Source organism: Hevea brasiliensis, chromosome 9 (assembly GCF_030052815.1).
Source record: "Hevea brasiliensis isolate MT/VB/25A 57/8 chromosome 9, ASM3005281v1, whole genome shotgun sequence".
Taxonomy (NCBI): domain Eukaryota; kingdom Viridiplantae; phylum Streptophyta; class Magnoliopsida; order Malpighiales; family Euphorbiaceae; genus Hevea; species Hevea brasiliensis.
In genome coordinates, this window is record NC_079501.1 from 29,209,967 (window position 1) to 29,236,299 (window position 26,333).

At 35.6% G+C, this 26,333-nt stretch overlaps 1 protein-coding gene across 3 annotated transcripts; it reads left to right on the forward strand.

Moving 5' to 3' along the window:
- On the forward strand, positions 1–25,961 carry LOC110656984 (protein unc-13 homolog). Of its 3 annotated transcripts, none has more exons than XM_021814002.2 (26): positions 1–385; positions 544–608; positions 994–1,261; positions 1,440–1,506; positions 1,773–1,923; positions 2,609–2,776; positions 3,299–3,397; positions 3,481–3,690; positions 3,839–3,940; positions 5,340–5,570; positions 6,435–6,533; positions 8,852–8,938; positions 9,097–9,282; positions 9,389–9,547; positions 10,917–11,009; positions 11,483–11,554; positions 11,900–12,017; positions 13,912–14,084; positions 22,653–22,737; positions 23,492–23,623; positions 23,755–23,861; positions 24,227–24,304; positions 24,389–24,484; positions 24,561–24,656; positions 24,738–24,918; positions 25,429–25,961. In XM_021814002.2, the coding sequence occupies exons 1-26, from the start codon at positions 208–210 to the stop codon at positions 25,596–25,598; spliced, it is 3,471 nt and encodes a 1,156-aa protein (XP_021669694.2). In that variant the 5' UTR covers positions 1–207; the 3' UTR covers positions 25,599–25,961. The 3 variants fall into 3 exon arrangements, with proteins under 3 accessions (XP_021669694.2, XP_058009637.1, XP_021669695.2); XM_021814003.2 differs by having other exon boundaries at positions 2–385; positions 6,435–6,515; XM_058153654.1 differs by lacking the exon at positions 3,481–3,690.
- Positions 25,962–26,333: the final 372 nt, after the last annotated feature.

Genomic DNA, 26,333 nt, shown 5'->3' on the forward strand with positions numbered 1-26,333 from the left:
ATGATCTCGATCGCACCTTTGAGTTTAAAATACACCATAGGAAAGGAATCTTCTAATCTCTGAAAAAACATGTCCTTTTACCGTCGGCTTTTCGCGCGCCCCGAGATATACCTTCCCATTTCTTTAATCACTAAAGCCTTCCTATTCTAAAACCCTTTTGGAAAGAAAGCCTCTCTCTCTCAAGCTGGTGCTTAATTTCAAGTATAGATGGAGCACACAGCTCTTTTGCAGCGTTACCGTCGAGATCGCCGGAAACTCTTAGAGTTCCTTTTATCTTCTGGTTTGATCAAGGAGCCCCGAACTCCATCCGGTCCCACTAATTCTCTCTCTAATATTGATTTCGATACTCTCAGCGCCGATTATATCCTCCTCTGCTTGAAATCAGGTTACTAAATAATTCGTTTCCATTTCCGTTCCTACCTCCTTTTGATTGCTGGGAAAACAGAGAAAAAGTAAACCTAAGAACTAGTTTCTGCGCTGTTTGGTCGGCGAGTGATTCTGTTTAGGCGACTTTTTTAATTTTTTGTTGTTTTTATTTTTCAGGTGGAGTTATCGATGTTACTGAAGCGACTAAAAAGTACTTAGACGAATCTGCTTATCCTGTCACGGTAAATAAAGGAGCTTTATGTTGAGCTGTGTGTACATAATGCTGCTTAACCTATGTATATATGCTTCGTTTTTGAAGATTATCTTGAATTGAGCTTCAGACGCAGCTTTTAGTTGTTTTCTTTTAATCATTAGATTGTAAAGGAACATAATTATGGCGGTCACAAAGATTTGGTTGGCTCTGGTGAAACAACTGGTTATGAGGGTAAAATGCATGGTTGCAAGATATTTATTACCTTAGGATCAGAGATACAAGTAGTAGTAGTAACATGCACTAATTTTTGCTGGAATGCACGTATGTCTGGTTTTGAGCATATCTAATATATTCATTATTTATTCCACTTAAATTTCAGCAACTTCTCAGTTTTTTTTAGTTGTGTTTTGCAGAGTCATTCACATACAAGGAACTCCTATTTTCTTGTTTCTGATCCAGATTTAGCTGGATCTCCTCCTAGGCGTGTGCCTCCTCCAATTACTGTGCGCCAAACTACTAATGTGGCTCAATCATCGAGTCAAATGGAAAGTTCAGGTGTTCAGAATGCCACAACATTTGGGGATGACTGTGGTCCTACATATAAAGTAGCTACAAATACACCTATTAGGCGTTCACAAAATTCAGAAATTCCTCCACTTGGTTTACCTAGCCTGAGCACAGGTATTGGCTGGTAACTTAGATTTCCTCCAGAATTTAAAAATATCTACAAATTTTGGCTGGAAAAAAAGTGGTTGTGTAGGTTTTTCTTTTTTCTCTTACGTGAAAATTATACAGAGAATTGGTCTCTTTTTTTTTTTTTTTTTGAGTTAACTGATACATAACTTCAGGAATTTTGAAGGATTGTCTGATGATGACTTGCGGGAATCAGCCTATGAGTTATTGCTTGCTTCTATATTTTTTTCTGGGTATATTCTTCCTCCCTCCTCCCCCCCACCCCCCTCTCTTTCTCTATCTTTATGTGTGTGTGTGCGTGTGCAAACGCACACATGTGTGTCTGGTCTCTGTGTCTGCATGTACGCGCAAACTTTTGCTTGTCCATTCATGTGTATTCATATGTGAAGGATCATGCTTGTGCGTGGGTGCACGCATACATGTGTGGATTGTTGTGTAGTTGGCCCTCTATTTCTCTTTCTTGCTTACTTACTTTCATCTCTTATTATTTGCATGATAGGGTTGGAAGTTATTCAGTTGACGATAGAAAGAAAGAAAAGAGTTCCAAATTTTTGTCTAGCTTGAAAAGTAAAAGGGACAAAGTGCTTTCACAATCACAGTCTTTAGGAAGACCCTCAGAGCTCATGGACACTGTCCGTGTTCAGATGCAGGTGAGCTATAAGATCTCTTTCTCACAGTTCTTTCTTTAAAGTGGAATGTGAAACTTTGTGATGGTATATAATGACACAAATAAGCATTCCGAAGGCAATGTGCCTATGCAATCTTCATGAACTTTTTAGAGTGAAAAGTGTTTGTTTAGATCCAGTATTTTAATTGTGAACTTGTGTCTTAATATATGTTTGCTAGGTATTTAGTGAGGTTTGCAACATCAACATGTTAAGTGAAATTTTAACTACCACAATTTATATATAAACTCAAGAAGTCTCCTTAAATGGATCATAGAATTTTAACTTAAATAGTTTGCACGATTCACCTGTGCCCTTAAGATGCTAATACTGATTTCATTTTGGAACTTCAAGTCTAGTGTTCTCATTTTCATTTTTTTGGTTGTATTGGAAAAATACTTTCTTTTATATTCTCTTTAATCTTCCCCTTAAAAATTAAAAGTTACTATATAAAATCAGTCCCTGCCCCCTCCGAAAAAATGGAGGAAAAAAAATCCAGGTATATAGTATTATTTGTTTTAGTTAGTGCTTTCATAAACAGTTTTGTGTCCTGGGTTTGGCTCTGCCCTGAATAATCAATGCAAAGGAGCTTCATTTGCATCCAAATTGTGCTTTCTCTAATTGATTGATTGTTGATTCAATCTTCAAAGTAAATATGTTTCTTTACTAGATTTCAGAAGCTATGGATGCTTGCATTAGGCGAAATTTGATGCAGTTGGCAGCAAGGCAAATGCATGGACAGATTGACCTTCCTCATGTGTCACTGGGCCTTTTGAATGGTATTTTCAAGTCTGATTTTCGTAATGAAAAATCTTATATGCAATGGAAGAACAGGCAGGTATTGATCAACTTTATTTGTTGATTCTCTTTTCATTTTTATATAGAACTGGCAGACATTTTTAAGCACTATAATATGGCATAAGGGAGATTGGTTTCCCTCACAATTGATGAATCAATTTGCATTTCCTTTAGTCCACCACGAATATGGTAGAGAAAACATTTATGGTGCACACAAACATAAGTGAATGCATATAACACTAATTGTCTCTATAATAAAACAGACCAAATATAAACATATCGGCCTGCCCATTTCAATTTTGTTTTGGGCCTAATGGTCCAAGGTTGGACCTAGATTGGGGTTAATTTCAGGGTCTAGAGTCAAAAGTTGCTTAACTAATTAACTATCTAGGTGCAATTGCACTGAATTATGAAATTATAACAGTCTGTTACTTGATGCTATTTATGATGTTTGTATGGTTCTGAACATATTATGGGTTGTTCATTTAATTTGACAAAAAAGGGATATCTTAAGGTTTTCTAATTTTTGAATGTGCTATTTTATTTGCATTTATTGTTTCAGGCAAATATATTAGAAGAATTTCTTTGTTTTCCTGCTAGTGTGCAGAAAACCGACCATCTAACCATTAGAAGCCATGCTGCAAAGATCAGACATGAGAAGGTATGGTGGGTTCTTGGCTATTAACTGAAAATGGGTGAAATTTTCCTAATTTTTTTATGTGCATGGTTTCCTGGATGCTATAGGAATGGGACACTATAATGTCACCTTCTGAGCGCGTTGCAGTTCTAGCATCTATTAGACAAGTTGCTGTAAATTTGTCATCTTTGCCTGGGAGATTTGACATCCAAGGTGAAACCTTGTATTGGACTACTGGTTATCACTTGAACATCAGACTTTATCAAAAATTACTTTTTGCTGTGTTTGATGTTCTTGATGAAGGCCAACTTATAGAGGTAGATTCATGTCTTGATTTTGGTCAAGTTATTTCAACGTTGTTCGCTGACCCCAACTACTTTGGGATTAATGCTGAGTTGTTGTTGTTATTTCCATATTGTGTTATGTGAATGATGCTCAGTTTTGCCAATTAAATTTTTTTTCCAGGAAGCTGATGAATTCTTGTCACTTATAAAATTAACGTGGTCTACTTTAGGCATCACTCAGAAAATGCATAATGCATTATATGCGTGGGTCCTTTTTCAACAGGTATATATTATATCCCATAATACTTAACATTTGAGATTGCATAACTTTTTATGTGTTAGTGTCACTGAACTCTTGAATCGTGATTATATGATGTAGGCAGCTAGAAAATTAGAGTTCAGGCAGTAGGTTAGGTTTATATGAAAGCTTGGAAGAGTTGGGAATTATTTGGGTAGTTACAGCTTGCAAAAAAATAAGTGTTTGTTCACTTGTGAAAAACTAGAATAATTTTCTAGAAAAGTTTTATGAGAAAACTAGAAAACAGAATTTAGCGTTCACATGTATCTCTTTTCCAAATATAGAACTGGAAAAGTGGTTACCCAGTTTTCCAAAATTTAACTATAAAGTTGTTTTCCATTATTTTTCTTTATAACAAAAGTTCTGTTTTCCAAATAGAAAGCATTGACTTTTCTATCGCCAAAATTATATTATAATTTTTTTCATAATTAAATTAAATAATGAGTTAAGAAAATATTTATTTACAATGATAAAAAATTAATCATATTATTATAAAATAAATAAATAATTCATATTAACAATTTTAAAAATAAAATAAGTTTTTAATTATATTTTATAATGATTTATTTTTTTAATTATGAAAGATATGAATATATATTTTTTTAATTTCTTTTGAATTAGAAAACTGTTCTATATTTTTGACAGGTAAACACGTTTTTTATGTTTTACCTTGTTTTCCATGGAAAATGAATACTGGAGTTTTCTTAAAAAATGGAAAATAGAAAACAGAAAATTGTTTTTCACAAGTAAACAAGCCCTAAGTGTTTTAGGATTATTTGAATGATGAACAGTACTTTTGTATCCTTTTAGCTCTTTATGTTTGTAGAAATTATTTAGGCGTCGCACTTGGCATTAAATAAGAGTTTTTCAAAGTCACTACGCAAGCATGATTACTAGAAATCTTTGAAAATAGTTTCTAATAAGCTGGAATATGAAACATGATATATGGATTGTACAGAAGATTTTAGTATTTCTCATTTCTCGTTCCACAAGGAACTGGTCATGAAATTAAAAATTAAAAAAGTTTACACATAAAACAACTCTTGGTTTATATATAAGGGCTACTAAAAGTAAAGTCTAAATAGTGACCCAAAACGCTATAGCTCAGCCATTCCACTGATGTTTGAAATTACCTTATACTATTCATACCCATTATTGAATTTCAAAGGTTTGTTCAGTTTTTCCACTTTCCTAAATGCTATATAAGACACTGTTCTCATTCTGTCTTCTCGAGGCAAGTTACCTTAATACTTGTATATCTTGTCATGATCACACACAAATATTGGTGACTTATCATGATTGTGGAAATATGCTTTCACACACAAATATTGGTGACTTATCATGATCTTGTAGCATTTGTTCTAACGAAAATTCCTTGCTGAAGTTTGTGGAGACAGATGAGGGTTTGCTTTTAGAAAATGCAGTTATTGAGTTGCAGAAAGTTCAAACTGCTGAAGAGGCTGATAGGAAGGAGGAGCAGTATATGAACAGCCTAGTATGTTCAAGGCAATATGATGGCCAAGAACTAGAGTTAAATTTGGTGCAGGCTATTAGTGTCTCAATAAGCATTTGGTGTGACAGTGCACTGCAAGATTATCATCTTCATTTCAGTCAGGTAATTTGTTGATCTCCAGTTATTTATTGTACCACGTTCAATTTGTTCTGATATGATTAATTGCTGAATGTTTGGATCTCTCTAGCCTTTCAAATCAAATTGCCTGCTTTCAGGTGTCTTTCTTGCTCCGCATTTGTCATTATATTAGGGCCCCTGGACATATTTTTATTTTTGCCTGAATATTTACACAGTTCTAAATAGTTCCAATATTTCCTATCATTGTTTTTTGGCAACAATGAAGCCAATATGATTTCCCTTATATTTTGATGCTGCCAAAGTCCCAAACTGTTAATTGATTTTCAAAAATGGTTCTTCCTTAGTTATCACTTAATATTTTCAATTTGATTTCACCATAGCAATATGCAATATGCAAATAACAGCGGTTCCTAGTTATTACCATGATGAAAGTGATGCATGCATGAGGTAGGTTATTCTTACAGGACTGCTGCACTTTCTTTCTGACTTCTGAGAGCTTCATTTTCTTTCTCACTTGTCACGAGCACATGCACCCAGAGTGATAGTCAACAGAGTTGAGATCAAATGTGAGGTGGAGAGAGAGTGAAGAGGAGTGAGCAAATGACTGAGAGGAGAGAGGGAGGCCTCATCTTCTGATTTTGTTGTGTACTTGGAACTTCGTTCTATAGCTTATAAAAAATGTGCTTCAATTTCTACACATGCACACACACAGAGACAGTGTGTTTGGACTGATGCATAAACTTGTGTTTTTACTTTCATGATTATTATTTCTTATGTTTTTTGTACCCTTGGAACTTCATTTTATAACTTGTAAGTGTGCTCATATTCTGTGGTTTTTATTCCTAGTTGTGAGACTCCTTTTCTTGTTTTTGTCCCCACCTTCCACAGAAACCTTCTTGCTTCAGAACAATGATGGCCCTACTGTCAGCAGTTGGAATTCTTACTTCTGATGATTGTGATGAAATCAAGGTTAGTTATAGCTGCAGTGTAAGTAAACATATACATATGTGGTGGTGACCAATTTATTCTACTTCATCTCCTAATGTGTTTTACACCTCCTAAAATTTATGTTGAATTGGATTTAGTAAAATTTAATCTTGCTTTATTGATTCCTAATACTTATATACATCATATATGCCAAATTGTGTCTTTACAAAATGATGGAAGTCCTATCTGATTCTCTTCTATATTAACTGATCATTTCAAACTTAATTATCAATCAGCAAGCTTTTTGTTGCTGATCTGTGATCATCATTAAGGTGAAAGAGTATGGTCTGCCTATTGAGTTACTGTTGCTCATCGATTCGGTGTGTTATTCATATGTTGTAAGTTGTATGTATTGCAAAGGTTTGAGTCATTTATATAGGAATAGGATTTGTATTTGGTCTCATTCATTTGCCTGAAATACCATCCTTGCCGCTTTACCAACCACTCCAGTTACCAATGTTTAACCTATGAAGCACGGAAACGGCACCGAGTGCCGTTTCCCAGTGTCGGAAACGTTTCCGACGAGGAAACGCATCGACACGGCTCGGAAACGTTTCCGGGCCGTTTCCGAAAATATTGAAAATCGGAAACGCGTTTCCGTTAAAGAAAATTAAAAAAAAAAAAATGGGTAGGTTAAAACATTCACCAACAACGGAAAAGAAAGAAGAACAACAGAAAAGAAAGAAGAAGAAAAAGAAAAAGAAAAGGAAAAGGGGTACGTCGGGTAAGAATCGCGAAGAAGAAGAAGAATCGCGAAGAAGAAGAAGAATCGCGAAGACCGATTCTCCCAGGTAAGGCGTTTCCCTTTTTTTTTTTATCAAGTAATTTTTATTAATTAATTATAATTTTATTCTATTAATTAATCATAAATTTATCATATTTAATATCAATTTTTTTTTCTCTAAATGTATATTCCATAATTAGATTTTTCTCAAACTAAATTTGAGGAGTTATCATAAATATTTTTTTTTTTTAAAAAAAAGATAAAAAAAATTTTCCCAAATTCACTAAAAATTTTCAAGATTTGCCATATTTTTACAATCAACATTTTAAAGGAAATTAAGGACAAATGTAAATATATTTTTAAAGTTATTTTTAAAATTATAAAATTTCAAGTTATTTATTTATTTATAAATATACCCCTATATTTTTTATATTTACACGTTTCCCCCACGTTTCCGTTTCCTATGTTTTTTAAAATGCCGTTTCCCCGTGTCCGTTTCCGCGTTTCCCCGTGTCCGCGTTTCCGTTTCCGTGCTACATAGTGTTTAACCTCCTTTATTTTCTGGAAATTTCGCTTCTCCAATGGGTACAAACCTATCACATATAATGCCTGTTTGGCATTGCGTTTAGAGGACCAAAATTGCTTTTCTAAATAAAAGCACAATTTTAAATGCTATTAAAAAAAGCAGTTTAATAAAAACTGTTTTGTTATTTTAATGTTCTTATGACTAAAATTTATTAAAGTTAATTTTAAATTATTTTTTAATACTCTCGAGCTAGTATATTTAAAAAAGTGATTTTTTTAATAGTAGTTCCAACATCAATATCAAACAGGCCTATAATCTTCACAGACTTGATGTTTTCTTTTTCATGTTCAAATGATTCCTTCAAGATGCATCTCAGCTCTTAGTGTCCATGACCTCTTGTTATCATTCCAGTTTGTTTTCTTTTAGAGAAAGAAACTGCTGATCTTGCTTTGTTGTCATGAATATTTCTTTCATGGAAGAGGCAGGGTAAGATGTTTCCAAGTTGGTGAAATAGTGGCAAGCTTGAGCATTATTCGCTAGAACTTTTTGTTAGTTATGGTATTAGGTGAAAGATTTATCACCACAGCTGGTGTAGATCATGTCTTCCCAACATTTCACTTAGCACCAGTGTCTCAGTGAACCTGATTACCCATTCCAATGCTCTATTTTGGTGAACTAGTGATCTGTGTAAACTGCTTCTGGTGGCCTTGCTGGTTGGTTGAAATGTGGGCCCAAAGGGAATGTTACAGCCAATGATTCTCCTTTTTGTTCTAGTATTTGAAACATATGGAAATGGGTTTTCTGGAGTAGGTGGACCAAGTCGTAAAGTTTTATTTATACAACTGAGCTAATATATTGTTGAACTCGTGACTCATCATCTTCCATGGTTGTGTATAAATATGCACATTCTATGTGTGGAAAAGATATACACACATATATATATACATATTTTTAAGTCTATTTTCTTCGTTCTTTTAGGCCATTGCATTTGGTGATTGTTAAATTTAGTTTTGTTGGTATTTTAGAGATGAGAATTGGAGCTAACCTCAACTCTTGTTGTGTATGCAGTTAACAAAATTTAGTTCTTCAAATGATAATGTCTCTAGAAAGCTTAAATATTACATCACAAGCTCTACTAATGCTGCATGCGGGCGGGTAAGTCACGTATACGATTCCATACTAATGTTATATCTTCTTGTGCCACTTTCATAAATTGCATGTTGCAAAAGTAATTGTAAAATGTAAATTAGAATTATTAATGATCCTTTTGATTCCCTTATTTGAAGTTGATATATTTGTGATCATGATGTTAGGTTGCAAGTAAAGTGGATCTTGAATCTAGAGTACAAAGGATGCATCCATTGGCTATGCTTGCTAAGGAGCTAAAGTTGATTGCTGAAAGAGACTTCAATGTCTTTTGGCCAGTGTTACATCAGTGGTGTCCTGAATCCCTGATGATGTCAGTTGTTCTGTTGCACCAATTTTATGGGGAAAGACTGGTTTGTTTGTTTGTTTATTTTATTAAAATTATCTTGTTCTAGTTGGAGCTGGTACAAATTTATCAAGATTATACTTCATTTGTCATTTGTTGTTGTCAAAATGCAGAGACCTTTCCTCAAGAGATTGTCATCTCTTTCTGAAGATGTTAGGGCTGTTCTTCCTGCTGCTGAAATGTTGGATCATTATTTAACTCGGCTACATACTACAGCTCTGGATGCAAATAGGTTGCTTCTCTCTTCCAGTCAAGTTTTGGATCATTATCAGGTCAGTCCAAGATTACATTATGTCTCTTGGTTGTGAGCCATACTGATGTAGGACAAGTTTAGAAATTTAGAAATCTGCCTACTGATGCTGATATAGTTGGCAAATTTATTGCAATTGAAGAGTTCTAGGGTCAGATTTCAAGAAAAGAGGAGATTAGGGTTAAGTGCTAGATTGGTGTTGATTAGGGTCAGATTTCAAGAAAAGGGGAGATTAGGGTTAAGAGCTAGATTGGTGTTGATTAGAGTAAGAAAAGGAGAGAGGTTGGTGTTGCAGACTGCAATTTCTGAAGAAAGAAAGAAGAGGAAAGGAAGCAAAATGGAGAGAGAGAGAGAGAGAAAAGAAATCACACTGGGCACTTAGGCTTTCCAAATAAAATTAAAATAATTATATTTCCATTATGGGAAACCTAAGAAAATAACTAGATGACATCGATATTTATAGACAAAAAAAAAAAAAAAAAAAAAAACTATTCCTTACCTGTCTGGAACTCTGGATTACTAATCCCTACTCAACTCAACTCAACTAAGCCTTTATCCCAAAAATTTGGGGTCGGCTATATGGATTCGCTTTCTCCACTCTAAACGATTTTGGGTTAAATCTTCAGAAATTTGTAATGCTTCTAAGTCATGTTATAATAATCTCCTCCAAGTCAATTTAGGTCTACCCCTTTTTTTCTTTCTATCCTCTAACCTAACGTGCTCTACTTGTCTAACTGGAGCCTCCGTATGTCTACGCTTCTCGTGACCAAACCACCTCAATCTCCCTTCTCTCAACTTATCCTCAATTGGTACCACTCCTACTTTTTTTCTAATACTCTCATTACGGATTTCTAGTCCCTATACAGGAAAATTCTAAATTAATACAAAACAGGGAGAAAAACACTTACAGTTGCTAATAATAAAATTCCTAAATAATAGTAACGTATATTTTCTAGATGGGAAGATTCTAAACAGGAATATACATAATATTCCCAAAAAAAAAATTTACAAGAAAAATCTGAATTTTCATGATTAATTTACAATCTCGTTTTTCCTAGACTGGACTACATGTGCTAAACTACATGTGTAATTGATTCTCTGCAAGACTTTTCTGTTGTTTTGCAATTTCTTGCAATTTTTTACAAGAAGTTGATAAAGACATTTCTCTTCTCTCTTGGTTGTCACCCATGTTCTAAGCTATATTTATAATTGATTGCTTTTCTTCGTTTTCTTTTTGTTACATGCAGAATGCTTCCTTCTTCATTTTCTTTTTGTCATTTTGTTTTCCCCATTACAAGAGCCTCTTCTTTTCTGTTCAGTTCAGTGTATTTTGATATCATTTCACAGATTTAATTTAATTTAGTTTATTTGTTGATTATGCTTATGTTCAGATTGGGGAAGTTTCCGCACCACTCATTCTCGATTGGGTGATATCTCAGCATGCTCATATTTTGGAATGGACTGGACGTGCTTTTGATATTGAGGTTAGTTCCAAACTGCATGCATGATTTTATGCAATGGAACTATGGAAGAGCATTATCTGGGTATGTTGAAAGCCGTGGAATGGGAGAAAAAGGGAAAATTACACTTGGTGGCAGTGTTGTAAATTCTAATTATGATTTTATGCACTACACCTTGTCCAATGAATTAAGACAACTGCAATTGTTGGTGGCAGCAATACATAATGCCAATCCTTCATGCTTGATACATGATATTGCAGATGTCTAGGACAATTTTATTGACCTAAAGCATTGATTATGGCATGCTATCAAATAGTGATTTGTGGTGCATGAGGGAAGGATTAAATTGGTTTAGTTCCACTCCCCTCTCTCCAGTTCTCTCTCTCTCATTTGTTTTCTATGCAAATCAGCATCTTTGTCAGAGACATCAGGGATGGACCCGAATTTAAATCGCTAGGAATAGCAATTTAATAAACCCTTTTTATGGGTATGTGCAGGATTGGGAGCCTTTATCATTTCATCAACGGCAGGCAGCATCTATAGTTGAAGTTTTTAGAATTATAGAAGAGGTAAAAATAAATTCTGAGATAGTTTCATTCACTGATGTTTTTGTTGCATGATGACTATCCAAGAGAATTTCCTTCTTTGTTGGGATGGATCTACTTGCACTAAGAAGTTTTGTTTTCATGGTCTAAAAGGTTGCTTTTTTATTTTATTGAAGCCATTCACAGACTGAAAAAGAAGAATGTTAACAACTTGATAACAATTCACAGAACATGTCAACATTATCACTTGCTTGTTTCTGTGTAAATTCTGTTGTAATAAGTTTTCTGTTTGTGTATGTACATGTATATTTTGTTGTTTGAATTCTTGTTTTCAATGATTTTCCCTCACGTATTCAAGTTACCTTGCAGACTGTGGATCAATTCTTTGGCTTCAATCTCCCTATGGATATTACCCATCTACAAGCTCTATTATCTGTAATTTTTCATAGCCTGGATGCATATTTGTTGAAAATGCTCAACCAGTTAGGTATTATTATTTTATTTATTTGCCAATCCAGGATTGCATGTGTTGCTTGGTTTTGCTTGAGAAAACTATATTTAGCTTATGTTGAGGTGAAATCCTAAACTTTTTGTTTCTCACTCTACACACGCCTACACGCAGAGAGACATATATGAATGCATGCTCATGCGTTGTTAGCTGGCTAGAGATCTCTGTGCTTCTTCCAGGATATTGTCTTTGGTGGTTATTTTCTTTCTTTTATCTGACATTGGTGTTTTCTGAAGCATACTAATGGCTCCAGAAAAATACTTGGCAAGATTTTTACTATACATCATCAAGTTGCATTGCCATGATTAAGGCTTCATGCAGCTGAAACTAGTTGGGTATGATTCTTCTGTCTGGTAGATGGGTAAATTATAAACTTGAAGTGCTTTTTGCTTTATGTTTGAGGTGATAAGCTATTGGGCATGCCCAAGATGAGGATTCATTCCATAGGTTTGGACTACTTGGTTGATTTGAGCTGATTACCACTTTAGTATCATTGTGAAGTGATGTTTTATAGAGTTGATAGATCATAAGATTGGACAAGACTAGCAAAGTTATTGGGCTCTATGTAGAAAAAGATTAGTTAGGTTAAATGCTGGATATGGTGGGATGGGACGGGTATAGTACTCGCGAAAATCACCATATCCAAATTGAATCCGATTAATATTCTCACTACATGAACCCGTTCCAAACCCGATTAAAAGTCACCCTTAACTACCCGAACTCATTGCAAACCTGATTATTAGTACTCAAAAAATACCTGAACTCGTTTATTTTTGTGCATGTTACTTCCTTCGTCCATTTTTATCTGCGGCAATTGAGTTTTTTCTTGTCCAAAATTAAATGTCGCATTTAGAAAACCACCGAGTATTAACTTTTTTTTTTTCAATTTTTGCCCTTTATCTCTACTAAATACAATAAATATTTATACAAAGAGTAGTTAGGTGAGATAAAAGGTAATTTAGTCAATTACTAGTATGTTTTAAAAATGAGGTTATTCAATCATTTCCTTAATCACTGTGCAAAACCCAAATCTGACAGATAAAAATGGACGGAGGGAGTATTTAATAATCTACATAACTTTTTCTAATTAATAATTTGTATTTTAAAGAGCTAATAATTCTATAAAATCTTTAAATTCTATTTATTTAAGATATAATATACAAAAATTTATTAAATATTATTATAAAAAAACATATATTTTATATTTATATGAACGAGTTCGGATAATGGATACTCAATATGCAAAATCAAAACCTGTTCTAAACCCGATTATATGCTATCTAAACTTGTCCTATTAGGGATTAGTCGGATCGGTATCCGCAAATACCTGACCTATTGCCATAGTATACAAAAATTTGGAAATTTATGAATAGTTGGGCTTGATGGACGTATCAAGAGTTTTAGTTATATTATTCTGGTTTGATGAGACCTGTCTGACCTGCATATCTAGACCAGCAGATTTTCTTGTTGCAGTTGGGTTGGGTGGTTGGAGAGTTGTTCCTGTTGTAGAATGACATCTGACGTAATGTTTGCTGATTAAATTACAATGTACAGTGGAATACTATATCCATTTCTCCAGGAATACTAGAAATAAAATTCATGGATGTAGAATTAGTTCATCCATTTTATTCTGCAAGTGGTTTATTTATTTATTTTTTATTGTTTGGGGTGGGGGGGTGGGGGGGGGGGGGGGGGTGGAGACCGGAAGGAACATGAACATTCTTGGATCTACAAAGTCTTTATAAAGTTTCTTATTTGCAAATTGTATAATTGATCTAGCTTTTGTCTTGCTAATTAATGAAGAATTTAAGAGGTAAATACTGTGAGTTTAGCTTACAGCAAGATTTTGGTTGTAATATTTGTGATATTGCAGTTGACAAGAATCATCTCTATCCATCTGCTCCTCCTTTAACTCGCTATACGGAGACTGTTATTTCAGTAATTAAGAAAAGGCTGCTTGAGTGTGCACCATTGGATGACGATGTGAATTATAAGTTGAATGAGCTAACAATACCAAAACTCTGCATAAGGTTGAATACTCTTCAAGTAAGTGTTTTTTGGCTTATCAATGTTAGCTAAACATGTAAATATTATGATTGCTTTTCCAACTTTATTTTAAGTGGAATCTATACTATTTTCTTCCTTTTCCTTTTCACATTAAAAACGAAGGGGAAATAGAATTGAGGCTATTATCACCTTGATGCAAACTTTTTAAGTGAGGATAGATCTGCTAAGAAAGCATATTTCAGAAGCTTTTTAGGAGAATGAGTGTTAGAATTCCTTAATTAGTGTAAATTAGCTGTAAATTAGAATATAATTAGGAATCATTGTATTTATTGGCTATTATTAGTTTCCTATTTAGTTCTAGCTTTTGTATATAAATTAAAATTCATGTAAATCATTTCTGTTTGAAGAAAAATAAAAGAAATTCTCCAAATTCTCTGTCTTCTACATGGCATCAGAGCTGCGCCAAAATTTTTTAGCGTGAACAGTGTAGTTCTGCGTAGCTTTTGTGGGTCAAGCTTCTACGTCGTCCTAGGAAGGGAGGTGACTGTCACCACCCATCTGAGGAGGAAGGACACCTGCTGATTGGCCTACGCTTGGAGTCCTGCCGCCTTCCGAAGAAGCACGTGAGCTCACGCGCCTCCAGAAGTCTCGCGTCATTCTTTACGCGCTGGCGCGTGCACCCTTCCTCTGGTGATTTCTTCAGCTGTGCCTCTTGCTGATGACCTTCCCTGTCCAACGTGCCTCTGACTAACATGTTTTCACATTTGGTTTGCACATTTATTTCTTGGGTACCTTTCGTTGCCCAGTTTTTTGCTTTTTGCTTCAGTATCTATTTCTTTAATTGAAAAATGACTGATGGAAAGAAGGAAGTTTCTAAAACAAATGTTGGATTTGTTAGTGATAATCCCTCTTTACAAATTAGTCCTGTAAAATTAGATGGAACTAATTATTTGGCATGGTCTACATCCCGTCTACTATTCATTCAGGCTAGAGGACTGCAGGGGTATATCACTGGAGATAGGAAAAAGCTAGAAAGTACTAGTTCTATCTACAGTCAGTGAGAGTCGGAGAACTCTCTTGTTATGTCATGGCTCATCAATTCTATGCAGCTTCATATAGCTCATGGGTAATTACTGTTGGACAGTGCAACTACCATTTGGAGTGTTGTTTCTCAAATTTATTCTCAAGTTGGGAATGATACAAAAGTTTATGAGCTTAGGAACAAGGTTCATAGAATGAAACAAGGTGAGTTGGCTGTTGCTCAGTATTATGCGGAATTGAGTGGTCTATGGCAATAGTTGGATTTCTATCAGGACTTTTAAGCTTTATGTCCGGCTGATGCAGGTTCCGGAAATTGGTTGAGAAGGAGCGCATATATGACTTTCTTGCTGGGCTAAATATGGAGTATGATCAGATTCGGGTCCAAGTGCTTAATAAGGATCCTTTGCCAACCTTAAGGCAAACATGCTCTTATGCTCAGCAGGAGGAGAGCAGAAGAAGTGTCATGATCAATTCTATAGCTGTTGATAAGGTTGGGCTGACTGCTAACTCCTTACGAGAATAGTCACATGGTTCATAAAATAAGGATCACTTGCATTTTGATTACTGTGGGAAATCCCGGCACATCAAAAAACAATGTTGGAAGCTGCATGGCCGCCTAACTAAAGGGTTTGGAGGAAAAAGTATGGGCTCTGTTAGACCACAAGCAAATGTATCTGAGGCTATGAGTGTTTCTGAAGATACTGCTATCACTGGAATGTTTTCCAATGAAGAGGTACAGACTCTGAGGCGATTCCTATCACAGCTTGAATCACAATCCACTACAGTTGCCTTTTCTAACTTCGTCAATTCAAGTAATGCTTTTCTTGCCAATCATAATAATTTATTTTGGGTTATAGATTCTGGAGCAAACAAACATATGACAGGCTTTTCGAATAAATTCATATCTTATTCTCCATGTTCAGGCAAAGAAAAAGTCTGCACTGCGGATGGATCCTTATCTAATGTTTCTAGAACAGGTTCTGTTAAATGCACTCCTACTATATGTCTTAGTTCTGTCTTACATGTTGCTAGCTTTCCTATTAACCTTCTGTCTGTCTGTTTTATCATAAAAGCTCTCAACTGCAAAATTGAATTTTTTTCCTACTTACTGTGTATTTCAGGAGTTGATAATAGGAAGAACGATTGGTAGTGGTAGACTGCAAGATGGGCTATATTTATTGAATGATTGCATTGATCAGGCCATGTTGAGACGGTCTATGGGTGCTGAGGAAGAAATTATCTAGTGGCATAGGAGACTTGGACATCCTTCATTTACTGTTTTAGAGAAACTTTGTTCTCTTTTGTTTAAGCAATGCAAAACTGAATTGTTAGTATGTGATACTTGTGAGTTTGCTAAACATACTAGACAATCTTATTCTGTAATAAATAATAAGGCTTTAGTTCCTTTTGTGACTATCTATTCTGATGTGTGGAGGCCTACTTAAACTGTGTTTTTATTGGGTTATAGATGGTTTGTGACCTTTATTGATTGTTGCAGTAGGTTAACTTGGGTACATCTGATGAAAGGGAAAAATGAAGTATTTTCATGTTTTCAGCAGTTTCACAAAATGATTAGCATCCAATTTGATGCTTATGTTAAAATACTGAGAACTAATAATGGCACAGAGTATATAAATGGAGTTTTTCAGGAATATTTGAAGTCACATGGAATTTTGCATCAGACTAGTTGTGTTAACACTAGTGTTTAAAATGGAGTGTCTGAGAGAAAATAGACACTTATTTGAGGTTGTTAGGTCTCTTATGTTTACAATGAATGTTTCCAAACCTTACTGGGGGGATGCTATTCTTTCTGCTGTATATCTTATTAACAGGATGTCACTCTGGACTGTGGAATTTAAGAGTCCTTTAGAGGTTTTGCAAGGTAAAAATTCATATACTGTTCCTCCAAAGGTTTTTAGTTGTATTTGCTTTGTTCATTAGCCTAATAGGGGGAAGTTAGAACCTCGGGCCCTCAAGTGTGTCTTTATTGGTTATTCCAATACTCAGAAGGAGTATAGGTGTTACCACCCTCCTACACGGAAATATTTTGTGAGCATGGATGTTACCTTTAGGGAATCTGAATTTTATTTCCATCCACCTCTTCAGGGGAAGCATAGGAAGGAAGAAGAGGTGTTTTTCCCTTCTTCTTTGTCCTCTCCCAACTTTCAATTTCAAAGGGAAAATTTGAGTTTAAAGCCTATACCTAATAATGATACTCAGGGGGAGTCACCTGAATCTCGAGGGAGACTTAATAGACTAGATTTGAGAATCTATACTCGGCGAAATAAGACAGATATAGCCATCGAGCAGAAGACTGCTGATCAACCGAAATCTCTGAATTCAATTCTTGAACATCCTGAGGTATGTGATGAGTCTTCTTTGGTTCCTGAAGAGTATAATTTTAATTCTTGGTCTACTCTTCATTCTTCTGATAATGATCTTGATATTCCTATTGCTTTCAGAAAAGGTGTTAGAATCTGTACTAAACATCCCATCTCTAACTTCATTTCCTATGATTTTCTGTTTTCATCTTATAGAGCCTTTCTATTATCCGTTTTCTCTGTTACTATCCCACAGGATTGAAAGAAAGCATGTCTTGATCCAAAATAGAAGGCAGCCATGGTGGAGGAGATGAAAGCTCTGGCAAAGAATGAGACATAGAAACTTGTTACTCTTCCACTGGGAAAAAAAATCAGTTGGATGCAAGTGGATGCTCACTGTGAAACATGGAGCAGATAATTCAATTGAAAGGTATAAGGCTAGGCTGGTAGCAAAAGGCTTCACACAGACGTATGGGATCGATTACCAAGAAACTGTTACGTAGAGAAGGAGAAAATATAGAAATAAGGAAAGGAATATGTAATTGGGCTAGTAGAGCAAATTAGAATTGTGGAAGGAAAGTTTGTTAGGTCTATTGAATAGTTAATTGTTTGGAAGGGAAACTATGTGCAGTGACAGCTGTAGTAGTTAAAGAGCAGTTATCAGGGAATTGGAGGAGAATCTATTATAAAAGGGAGATGAAACACTTGTATTAGAGATTCTGAATTCTGATCAATAATATCCTCTATCTTCTCTCTAAAATTCCCTTCTCTCCCTTTCTCTCTCTCTCTCTCTCTCTCTCTCTCTCTCTCTCTCTCTCTCTCTTTTGTTCTATCATTTCTTCTATTTTCTTCTCTAGGATATCTACTGTTAGGGCTACTACCTAATATTGGTATCAGAGCTTTGCATTCAAGAAATCAGTGGGTAATTTTTCCTTAGGGGTTGCAGCCATGACTAGATCTGTTGTGATAGGCCTAGAGATGGTGCGGATTGCAGAATTGGAGGAACAAATGAGGAATTTGCAGGAAGCAACTCAAAGGAATGCCGAGGACCTAAATGATTTCAAGAAGGAGATGAAGGAGGAATTAAACAAGACTTCTTTAACAAATAATGTCATTTTGGAGGACTTGCGACAAATGATGATCACTCATGTGGTGGAAAGGAATAAGGAGAGCAGTAGTTCAAATGAGGGGGGAAGATTGGAAATCCTGATGTTAGGGTTTTTTGGTGAAAAGGGGAAAGAAACTATCAATTCTTATTCCAATGGAGTGACAAGTGAGAATTCCTTACCAATGCCTAAGGAAACTCTGAATCTTCAAGGAAGTTCTAGTTCTGTCATGGAATCAGGCATTCAAAGCATTACACTTGGAGTGTTTAGTCGTACCCCAGAAGCAATCAATACTGGTGCTTGGATTAAGGATGAAGATGAACGAAATTTTGACGAGAAAATTTCAAGATCTCTTAAGCATTTCAATAGTCAATCAGATGGTAATAATGATCAGGATCTTACCCTCAACCTGAATTCTTCCATAAGAGATGGGTGCCTCGAAGAGGAATCATTTGGGATTCAAGATGACACACGTATCAATAGTGCTGATAAAAATATTGAAATCTTAAAAGGTATGCTTCTTGGCCCTAGACTTGTCAAAATTTCTGGAAACAAAAAGGTTGTCTCCCTTGCTGAGAATGTTTTTATTAAAGGAGAAGACATTGAAGTTTATGAAGAAGAGAAGTATTGGAATCTGGTTGGTAGCATATTTGAGTTGAGATCATGTAATCATATGATACTCAAGGAGAATGAGTTTGAGATCTGGAGAAGACAGAGGAAAAAAATGAATTCCTTGTCGTGGGATGATTGCATTGGAAATTTGTGCTGCAATGACAAAGTAAACTGCAAAAGTGTTATGAGATTTGATAAAAAGAATTATGCAGAGAGCATTTTTCCTTTTGCTGAAAATTTTAAGGAAAAGTATGAGATGGCTTCCATTTATAGCTAGACATCAAGTGGTATGGTGATCTTAAAGGAACAAAAATTGGAAATTTGGAGAAAACAAAGAAAGAAAGTTAGCTCTTTGTCAATTAATAGTTCATAATTTCATGTGTCTTTTCTCAAATGGAAGTTCAGACCTAGTCTTTTCTCACTACCTATGATTTCATTCATTGGCAACCAGGGGCAGTTGACATCTGCTGCAATTCTCCAATATGATCATATTAGAAGAGGAAAAAGAAGAAGAAAGGAAAGAAGAAAGAAAGAAAGAAAGAAAGAATTTTTAGTTCAAAGTGCCAGCTAAGGATGCCACTTGGGAAGATATCACATTTATCCAAAACTCAATTTCCTGACTTTCAGCATTCTTGGGGTCAAGAATGCTCTAATGGAGAGGGTATTGTTACGTAGAGAAGGAGAAAATATAGAAATAAGGAAAGGAATATGTAATTGGACTAGTAGCCCTAACAATAGATATCCCAGAGAAGAAAATAGAAGAAATAATAAAACAGGAGAGAGAGAGAGAGAGAGAGAGAGAGAGAGGGAGAGAAGGGAATTTTAGAGAGAAGATAGAGAATATTATTGATCAGAATTTAGAATCTCTAATACAGGTGTTTCATCTCCCTTTTATAACAGATTCTCCTCCAATTCCCTAATAACTGCTCTTTAACAACTACAGCTGTCACTACTCAGAGTTTCCCTTCCAAACAATTAACAACTACTCAATAGACCTAACAAACTTTCCCTCCACAATTCTAATTTGCTCTACTAGCCCAATTACATATTCCTTTCCTTATTTCTATAGTTTCTCCTTCTCTACGTAATAGAAACCTTTGCTCCTGTTGCTAAAATGAATACCATTAGAATTTTACTATTATGTACAGTAAATCTTGAGTGGGATTCGAAGCGGTTTGATGTAAAAAAAAATGCCTTTCTTCATGGTGATTTGGAAGAAGAAGTGTATATGAAAATTCCTTCAGGGTTTCAGGATGAGAAGACCAGAGGAAAAGTTTGCAGATTGAAGAAAGTACTATATGGTTTAAAACAGTCACCTAGGGTATGGTTTGACAGGTTCAGTAAGGCTATGATTTCCTTTGGATATTACCAAAGCAATGCTGATCACACCTTATTTATAAAACACTATAGGGGTAAGATCACTCTGCTTATTGTCTATGTGGATGATATTGTGATAACTGATGATGATAGGGAAGAAATGGCGCATCTAAATGAGCGACTAGCACAGGAGTTTGAAATCAAAGATTTGGGGAGGCTAAAGTATTTTCTTGGAATAGAGGTTGCCAAATCAGATAAAGAAATCTTTATTTATCAAAGGAAGTATGTACTGGATCTGTTGGAGGAAACATGAATGCTAGGTTGTAAACCAGCAGAGTCTCCAATTGAGGTAATTGCAAGCTGGAGTTGGGGAATTAGTGGATATAGGGAGATATTAGAGATTGGTTGGCAGACTGATTTATCTGTCGCGTACCAGACCAGATATAGCATATGCAGTGGGTCTAGTGAGTCATTATATACATGATTCTCGTGAACCTCATTTGGAGGCTGTTTTCCGCATCTTGCAATACTTAAAATCTGCACCTGGGAAAGGACTTCTTTTCTCAAAGCATGGCCATCTTTAGATTAAGACTTTTACATATGCATATTGGGCTGGATCTCTTGATGATAGGAGATCGACATCTAGTTACTGTACTTTTGTTAGTGGCAATCTAGTCACTTGGAGAAGAATAAGTAAAATGTGACAGCTAGATCCAGTGCAGAGGCTAAGTTTAGAGCAATGGCTCAAGGTATTTATGAACTATTGTGGTTACGAAAGTTGATGGAGTAATTAAAACTGTTGGAAGTTCCTTGTTCTGTGATAACAAAGATGCCATCAGTATAGTTCACAATCCAGTTCAACATGATCGGGCCAAGCATATAGAGATTGACAGACACTTCATAAAAGAAAAAGTTGTCAATAGTTCCTTAAGTATCTCTTACGTAGGGTCAAAAAACTAGTTAGCTGATGTGTTCACTAAGGGATTGAGTTATAAGAGGTTTCATACCCTAGTTTGCAAGTTGGGCATGTGTAATATACATAAACCAACTTGAGGGGGAGTGTTAGAATCCCTTAATTAGTGTAAATTAGCTGTAAATTAGAATATAATTAGGAATCGTTATATTTATTGGCTATTATTAGTTTCTTATTTAGTCTTAGCTTTTGTATAAATTAGAATTTATGTAAATCATTTCTATATGAAGAAATATAAAAGAAATTCTCCAAATTGTTTGTCTTCTACAATGAGCATACTGTGAAACTACGGAAGAAATTGAGCACCATTTATCAATTAATTTCAGATATTGAATAGCTCCTGAAGTTATTGAATTGAGAATGTTGGTAATTGTTGGAATGTGGCTTGTCCCACATCGGCAAGAGAAGAAAAAAATAAGGGCCATATAAAGTTCAAAGAACCAAACCAAAATGGCTTAAGCCATTTTGTTGGAGGTGCGCCAAGTCCAAGCTCAATTGTAGCTGCTGGCTTGTTTTATGTTCTAACTCCCGGGCATGAGAATTCTAGCATGGTATCAGAGCAATGATGTCCAATGATTAAAGATGTGGGACTTAAAGGGCTGAGCCATAGTGAGTTAGATCTGTGAGCTGAGTTAATCGAGCTAGATTCAAGTGGATCCATGGGCTGGTCCAGCGTGCTAAACCTTTGAGGGCAAAGCCAGAAGATGCTGGACCCAAGTACATGGACCACCCATATGATACCAAGTGACAATGGACTTAAACAAGTCAGGCACATTTGCACTTGAGGGGGAATGTTGGAATGTGGCTTGTCTCAGACAGGAGAACGAAAAATTAAGGGCCATATAAAGTTCAAGAGCAACCAAACCAAAATAGTTTATGCCATTTTATTGGAGGTGTGTCAAGTCCAAGCCCAATTATAGCTGCGGGCTTGTTTTGCGCTCTAACTCTCTGGGCCCATGAATTCCAACAATAACAATGTGGAAAGTTCTTATTTACATGGTTAGGCCAATGGGAAATGACATAAATATCATTATGCCCTCCATTTCGAAGGAAACTTACGTGATAAATCATTCTCTTTTAATTTTACTTGTTTTCTAATATAAACTTCTGATGATATAAAATTCCTACTTACATAGAACCTTGAATCCTTTGGTCTAATACTAAAACTTTTGGCATGATAAGTAAATGCTCTGGTCTATTAATATAATTAACTTATTTGTCATTTTTCATCATGCAGTATATTCAGAAACAGATTGGCATGCTGGAAGATGGTATTAGAAAATCTTGGGCCCTGGTCAAGCCATCTCATAACCCTAGATGGAGTAAGTTCTGCTGTTGAACTTATGATTTCAGATCAAATGATCTTCTGTATTTTGTAAATGTTAGTTTTGTGTGTCATTCAGGTTGTCAAATTTCTGTGTCAAGAGAAAGAGATGATACAAATTATGTTGTCCCGTGTTGAATTGGAGGAAGAGGTGTTTCTCTAATATAGAAAATGCACGATACAACAATGTTCTAATCTTGGCTTAGGTGATGAAGGGATATGTTGGTGTTGCGGTTGGTAGATCCAAGAATTAATGTTCACCAATAATATTTCTCTCTAAAATGTGAAATTATCTATGAAAGAAACAGTTGTTGATGGCAACTGCTCTCCTAGCTGAAAAGTTTTTATCTGCCATTTGGGTACCTAAATGAAAATCCCAAATATCTAAATTCTAAAGTTCATATTTTTTTTCCTCTGAAGCACTAGATCTTCTTTGTGAGTCCCATCCAGCTCCTCTCCCATAGGACATAAGGACTACATTAAAATCAATCTTCTTCTCCACTCTTTCTTTGTCTGTTGGTGACAATGGTGAAGCATGATGTCGGTCTTCTAAATTCCTCTGTATTCTTTGGGAACCTGTCCCCTTTATTATTTCATTTAGTGTATTGGTGGACCTCTAAAAACTTTTTTTTAAACTAGACAGATCTTTGTCCCCAGAGAAATTAAGGTAGAAGTGTAGTTGTGAACTGCTTTGTGTGTTTCTACATTTATATGTGTGTGCTTGTCTTATGGATAACATCTATTTAATCCAGCAAAAGATGAGCCCCTGGAAGAGACTAGTTTGCTAACATGCAGTGAAGCTATCGACGCACTATTTGCAACCACTTTTAGCATCATCAAGGATACTGCAACAGGTGCTATCAACAAAATTTGTGCCTTCACTGGTAAGTTTAAACTCCATATGAATTTGCAGCAATTTATTTGTGAATCATAGCACCTGCTCCTTGTATTTACTTGGCATTTGATAATGAGAGGGAAGTAACCTTAGTTTCTTTCTGCAAAATGCAACTTTTAGGAGCCAGAGTTGTGTTTTGGGATTTGAGAGACAGATTCTTGTTTCATTTATATCGTGGAGATGTTGCAAGTTCTCGTTTGGAAAGTTATCTTCCTCATGTTGATACTGTAAGTTATTAAAGTACACTTGCACACACTATTTTTCCTCTCTCAAAGTTTTCTTTCTCAAGTTGATACCAGGAAATATTAAATTAAGTATGTGCTTGCACTTGTGTCAATGGACTCATGAAAATTTTGTAACAAGTTTGTGAGTTTCTGCACAAGGGAATTTTTTAGTTGACATCTTGATACCGAAGGCGATTGAAGTATTCTCACCCAGAGAAAACTTCTCATGTTGATAGTCTAAGATATTAAATTAAATTACACATGATTTATTTATACATGCTCATGTCAATGAAACTCTTGTGACAATTTTGTAGCAAAGCTGGTGACTTTCTGTATTTATTTTCTTAACCTATGAGGCACTGATGCAGGTCCTTGATCTCATATGTGGATTGATTGATGATTCACTCAGAGACCTTGTGGTGTTAAGCATCTTTCGGGCATTGTTGGTACACCCTCATTTCATTTTCTAATGTCTAATGCATTAAGATATTTTTCATGGGAGTTTGAATCTTATATACTTTAATGTTTAGGAAGCCTACGTTTGGGTGTTGTTGGATGGAGGTCCTTCTCGTGCATTTTCTGACTCAGATGTTTCTGTGATGGAAGATGACTTCAATATGTTGAAGGTGTCTCTCTGTCTCTCTGACTTTAATATGACATGGAAACTGAAAATTTCTCAAGTAATCATTTTTTTCCTGCTAGGATTTCTTTATAGCTGGTGGAGAAGGCCTTCCTCGCTCATTAGTTGAGCAAGAAGCAAAATTCAGTCAACAGATACTTGGCTTATTTTCCCTGCGGGTATGGCAGCTCATTTTCGAGGCATTATTTCCCATAACTGAATACTTGGAACCGGCAGTTTGACAACTGTTATTTTGGCAGACTGAAACAGTTATTAAAATGTTGATGAATGCAAGTGAACATATCTCAGTGGGATTGGATTCTAATAAACATGCTCATATGTTGGAAGATGCCCACACTTTAGTACGAGTCTTATGCCACAAGAAAGACAGGGAGGCTTCCAAGTTCCTAAAACGGCAATATCAGCTTCCCATGTCTTCAGGTGATATTTCCATTACAATGCCATAGAATCAAGCAGAATGTTTGCTGTCAATTAATGTACTATATTATTGATTATTCCATTTCATTTTGGTTAACTGGTTATGATAACATGCATTGTGTGGTCTAGTGCAGTGATGCCATGTCTTCCCCCACTAGTTGACTCATAACTTCTTGCACTTTTAATAATAGTTTTGGTCCTGGTTGCTTCCTTGTGGATGTGGGGATATAATTCTTAGTATGGTGGGGCTGGCAAGATGAAAGCAGCTTACTTGTTGGAAAAGAAAGGACTGCTGTTCATCATTTCTGCTTATCTGTTGATAATCTGACAAAATTTCTGTTTTGGTTATGAAAACTCTGGCTCTTTTGCCAGCAGCCTAGTATATTTACTATCTTGTGAATTTAATAATTTATTGTTTTGTGTGGTGGCATTTTAAGCTTCTTGAATCATAAGCAGCACATATGAGATATCATATGTAAGGTTTTGAGATTCTGGTCTTCTTTTTTATGGCAGAGTACGATGACACTCCAGATCGGGATTCAACTTTGAGATCACCTCTTATATCAGATCTCCTTAAGCGAAGTTACTCGACTAATTGGACCAACAAGGGCCACAGCAGTTTCAAATCAATAAAGAAGAAACTTCAAGAAGCAACATCTGAGATCAGGAATGTGGCTCGGTAATAATGTTGCAACATGGGCAATGCATCTTGAATTCTCATGTTGACTTTGAAAGAACACATAGGAATTTGCTCTAGCAGCAGAAATAGTGAGTCGAACAGCATTCTCAGTAAGCTAATTTTTCTCTTGTAAATGCAAATTCATGATTCAAGTACAATCCTGTACGTGTACCTTAATGTATTTATAGATAAGATAGATAAAATTAGTGATAGTTCAAGGCTAGCTGGTAGTTCTAGCGACGAGAATTTGTTTTAGCAGCGACTTTCTCGCATTCTTTATAAAAAATTCAGCTGTGGGATTGTGTGCACAAAAATCTGCAAAAATATGTGCACATGAGAATGGCTGTAATGAATTGGTTTCCTTCTAGTTTTTGCATCTCTTTGATTCTCTATGTAAGGTCCACTCCACTCCACATTCTGTTGGCCTGCGAGTATGCAGCATCAGATGCCATAGTAGTTCACGCGCCAGTTATTTTTCAGAAAAAGTGGGAGACACTTTTCTTTCTTCCTTAGGTGGAATGCGTTAATGATGGACTTAGACGTGCAGTGCTGCCAAATCAATCACAAGCTTGCTCTTGTTTCTTCAGGAAGTGATATGGATTTTGAGGAAACCAGTAAGACAAGGGTGGAGCCAATTATTGAACTTGGTTGGCTGTAATTAGCTGTAATTTTTCCTTAAGATTTTAATCATGGTCGTAGTTAGCCCATCACAATCGACACCAAACTTCTGAGTTCGGAC

What these genes read in the sequence shown, in the direction of transcription:
- LOC110656984 (XM_021814002.2), top strand. Translation starts at nt 208, where the DNA reads ATGGAGCACACAGCTCTTTTGCAGCGTTACCGTCGAGATCGCCGGAAA. An exon ending in TGCAATGGAAGAACAGGCAG is followed by an intron (nt 2,777 to 3,298) that starts GTATTGATCAAC and finishes TTATTGTTTCAG; the next exon opens with GCAAATATATTAGAAGAATT. An exon ending in ATGAAGGCCAACTTATAGAG is followed by an intron (nt 3,691 to 3,838) that starts GTAGATTCATGT and finishes TTTTTTTTCCAG; the next exon opens with GAAGCTGATGAATTCTTGTC.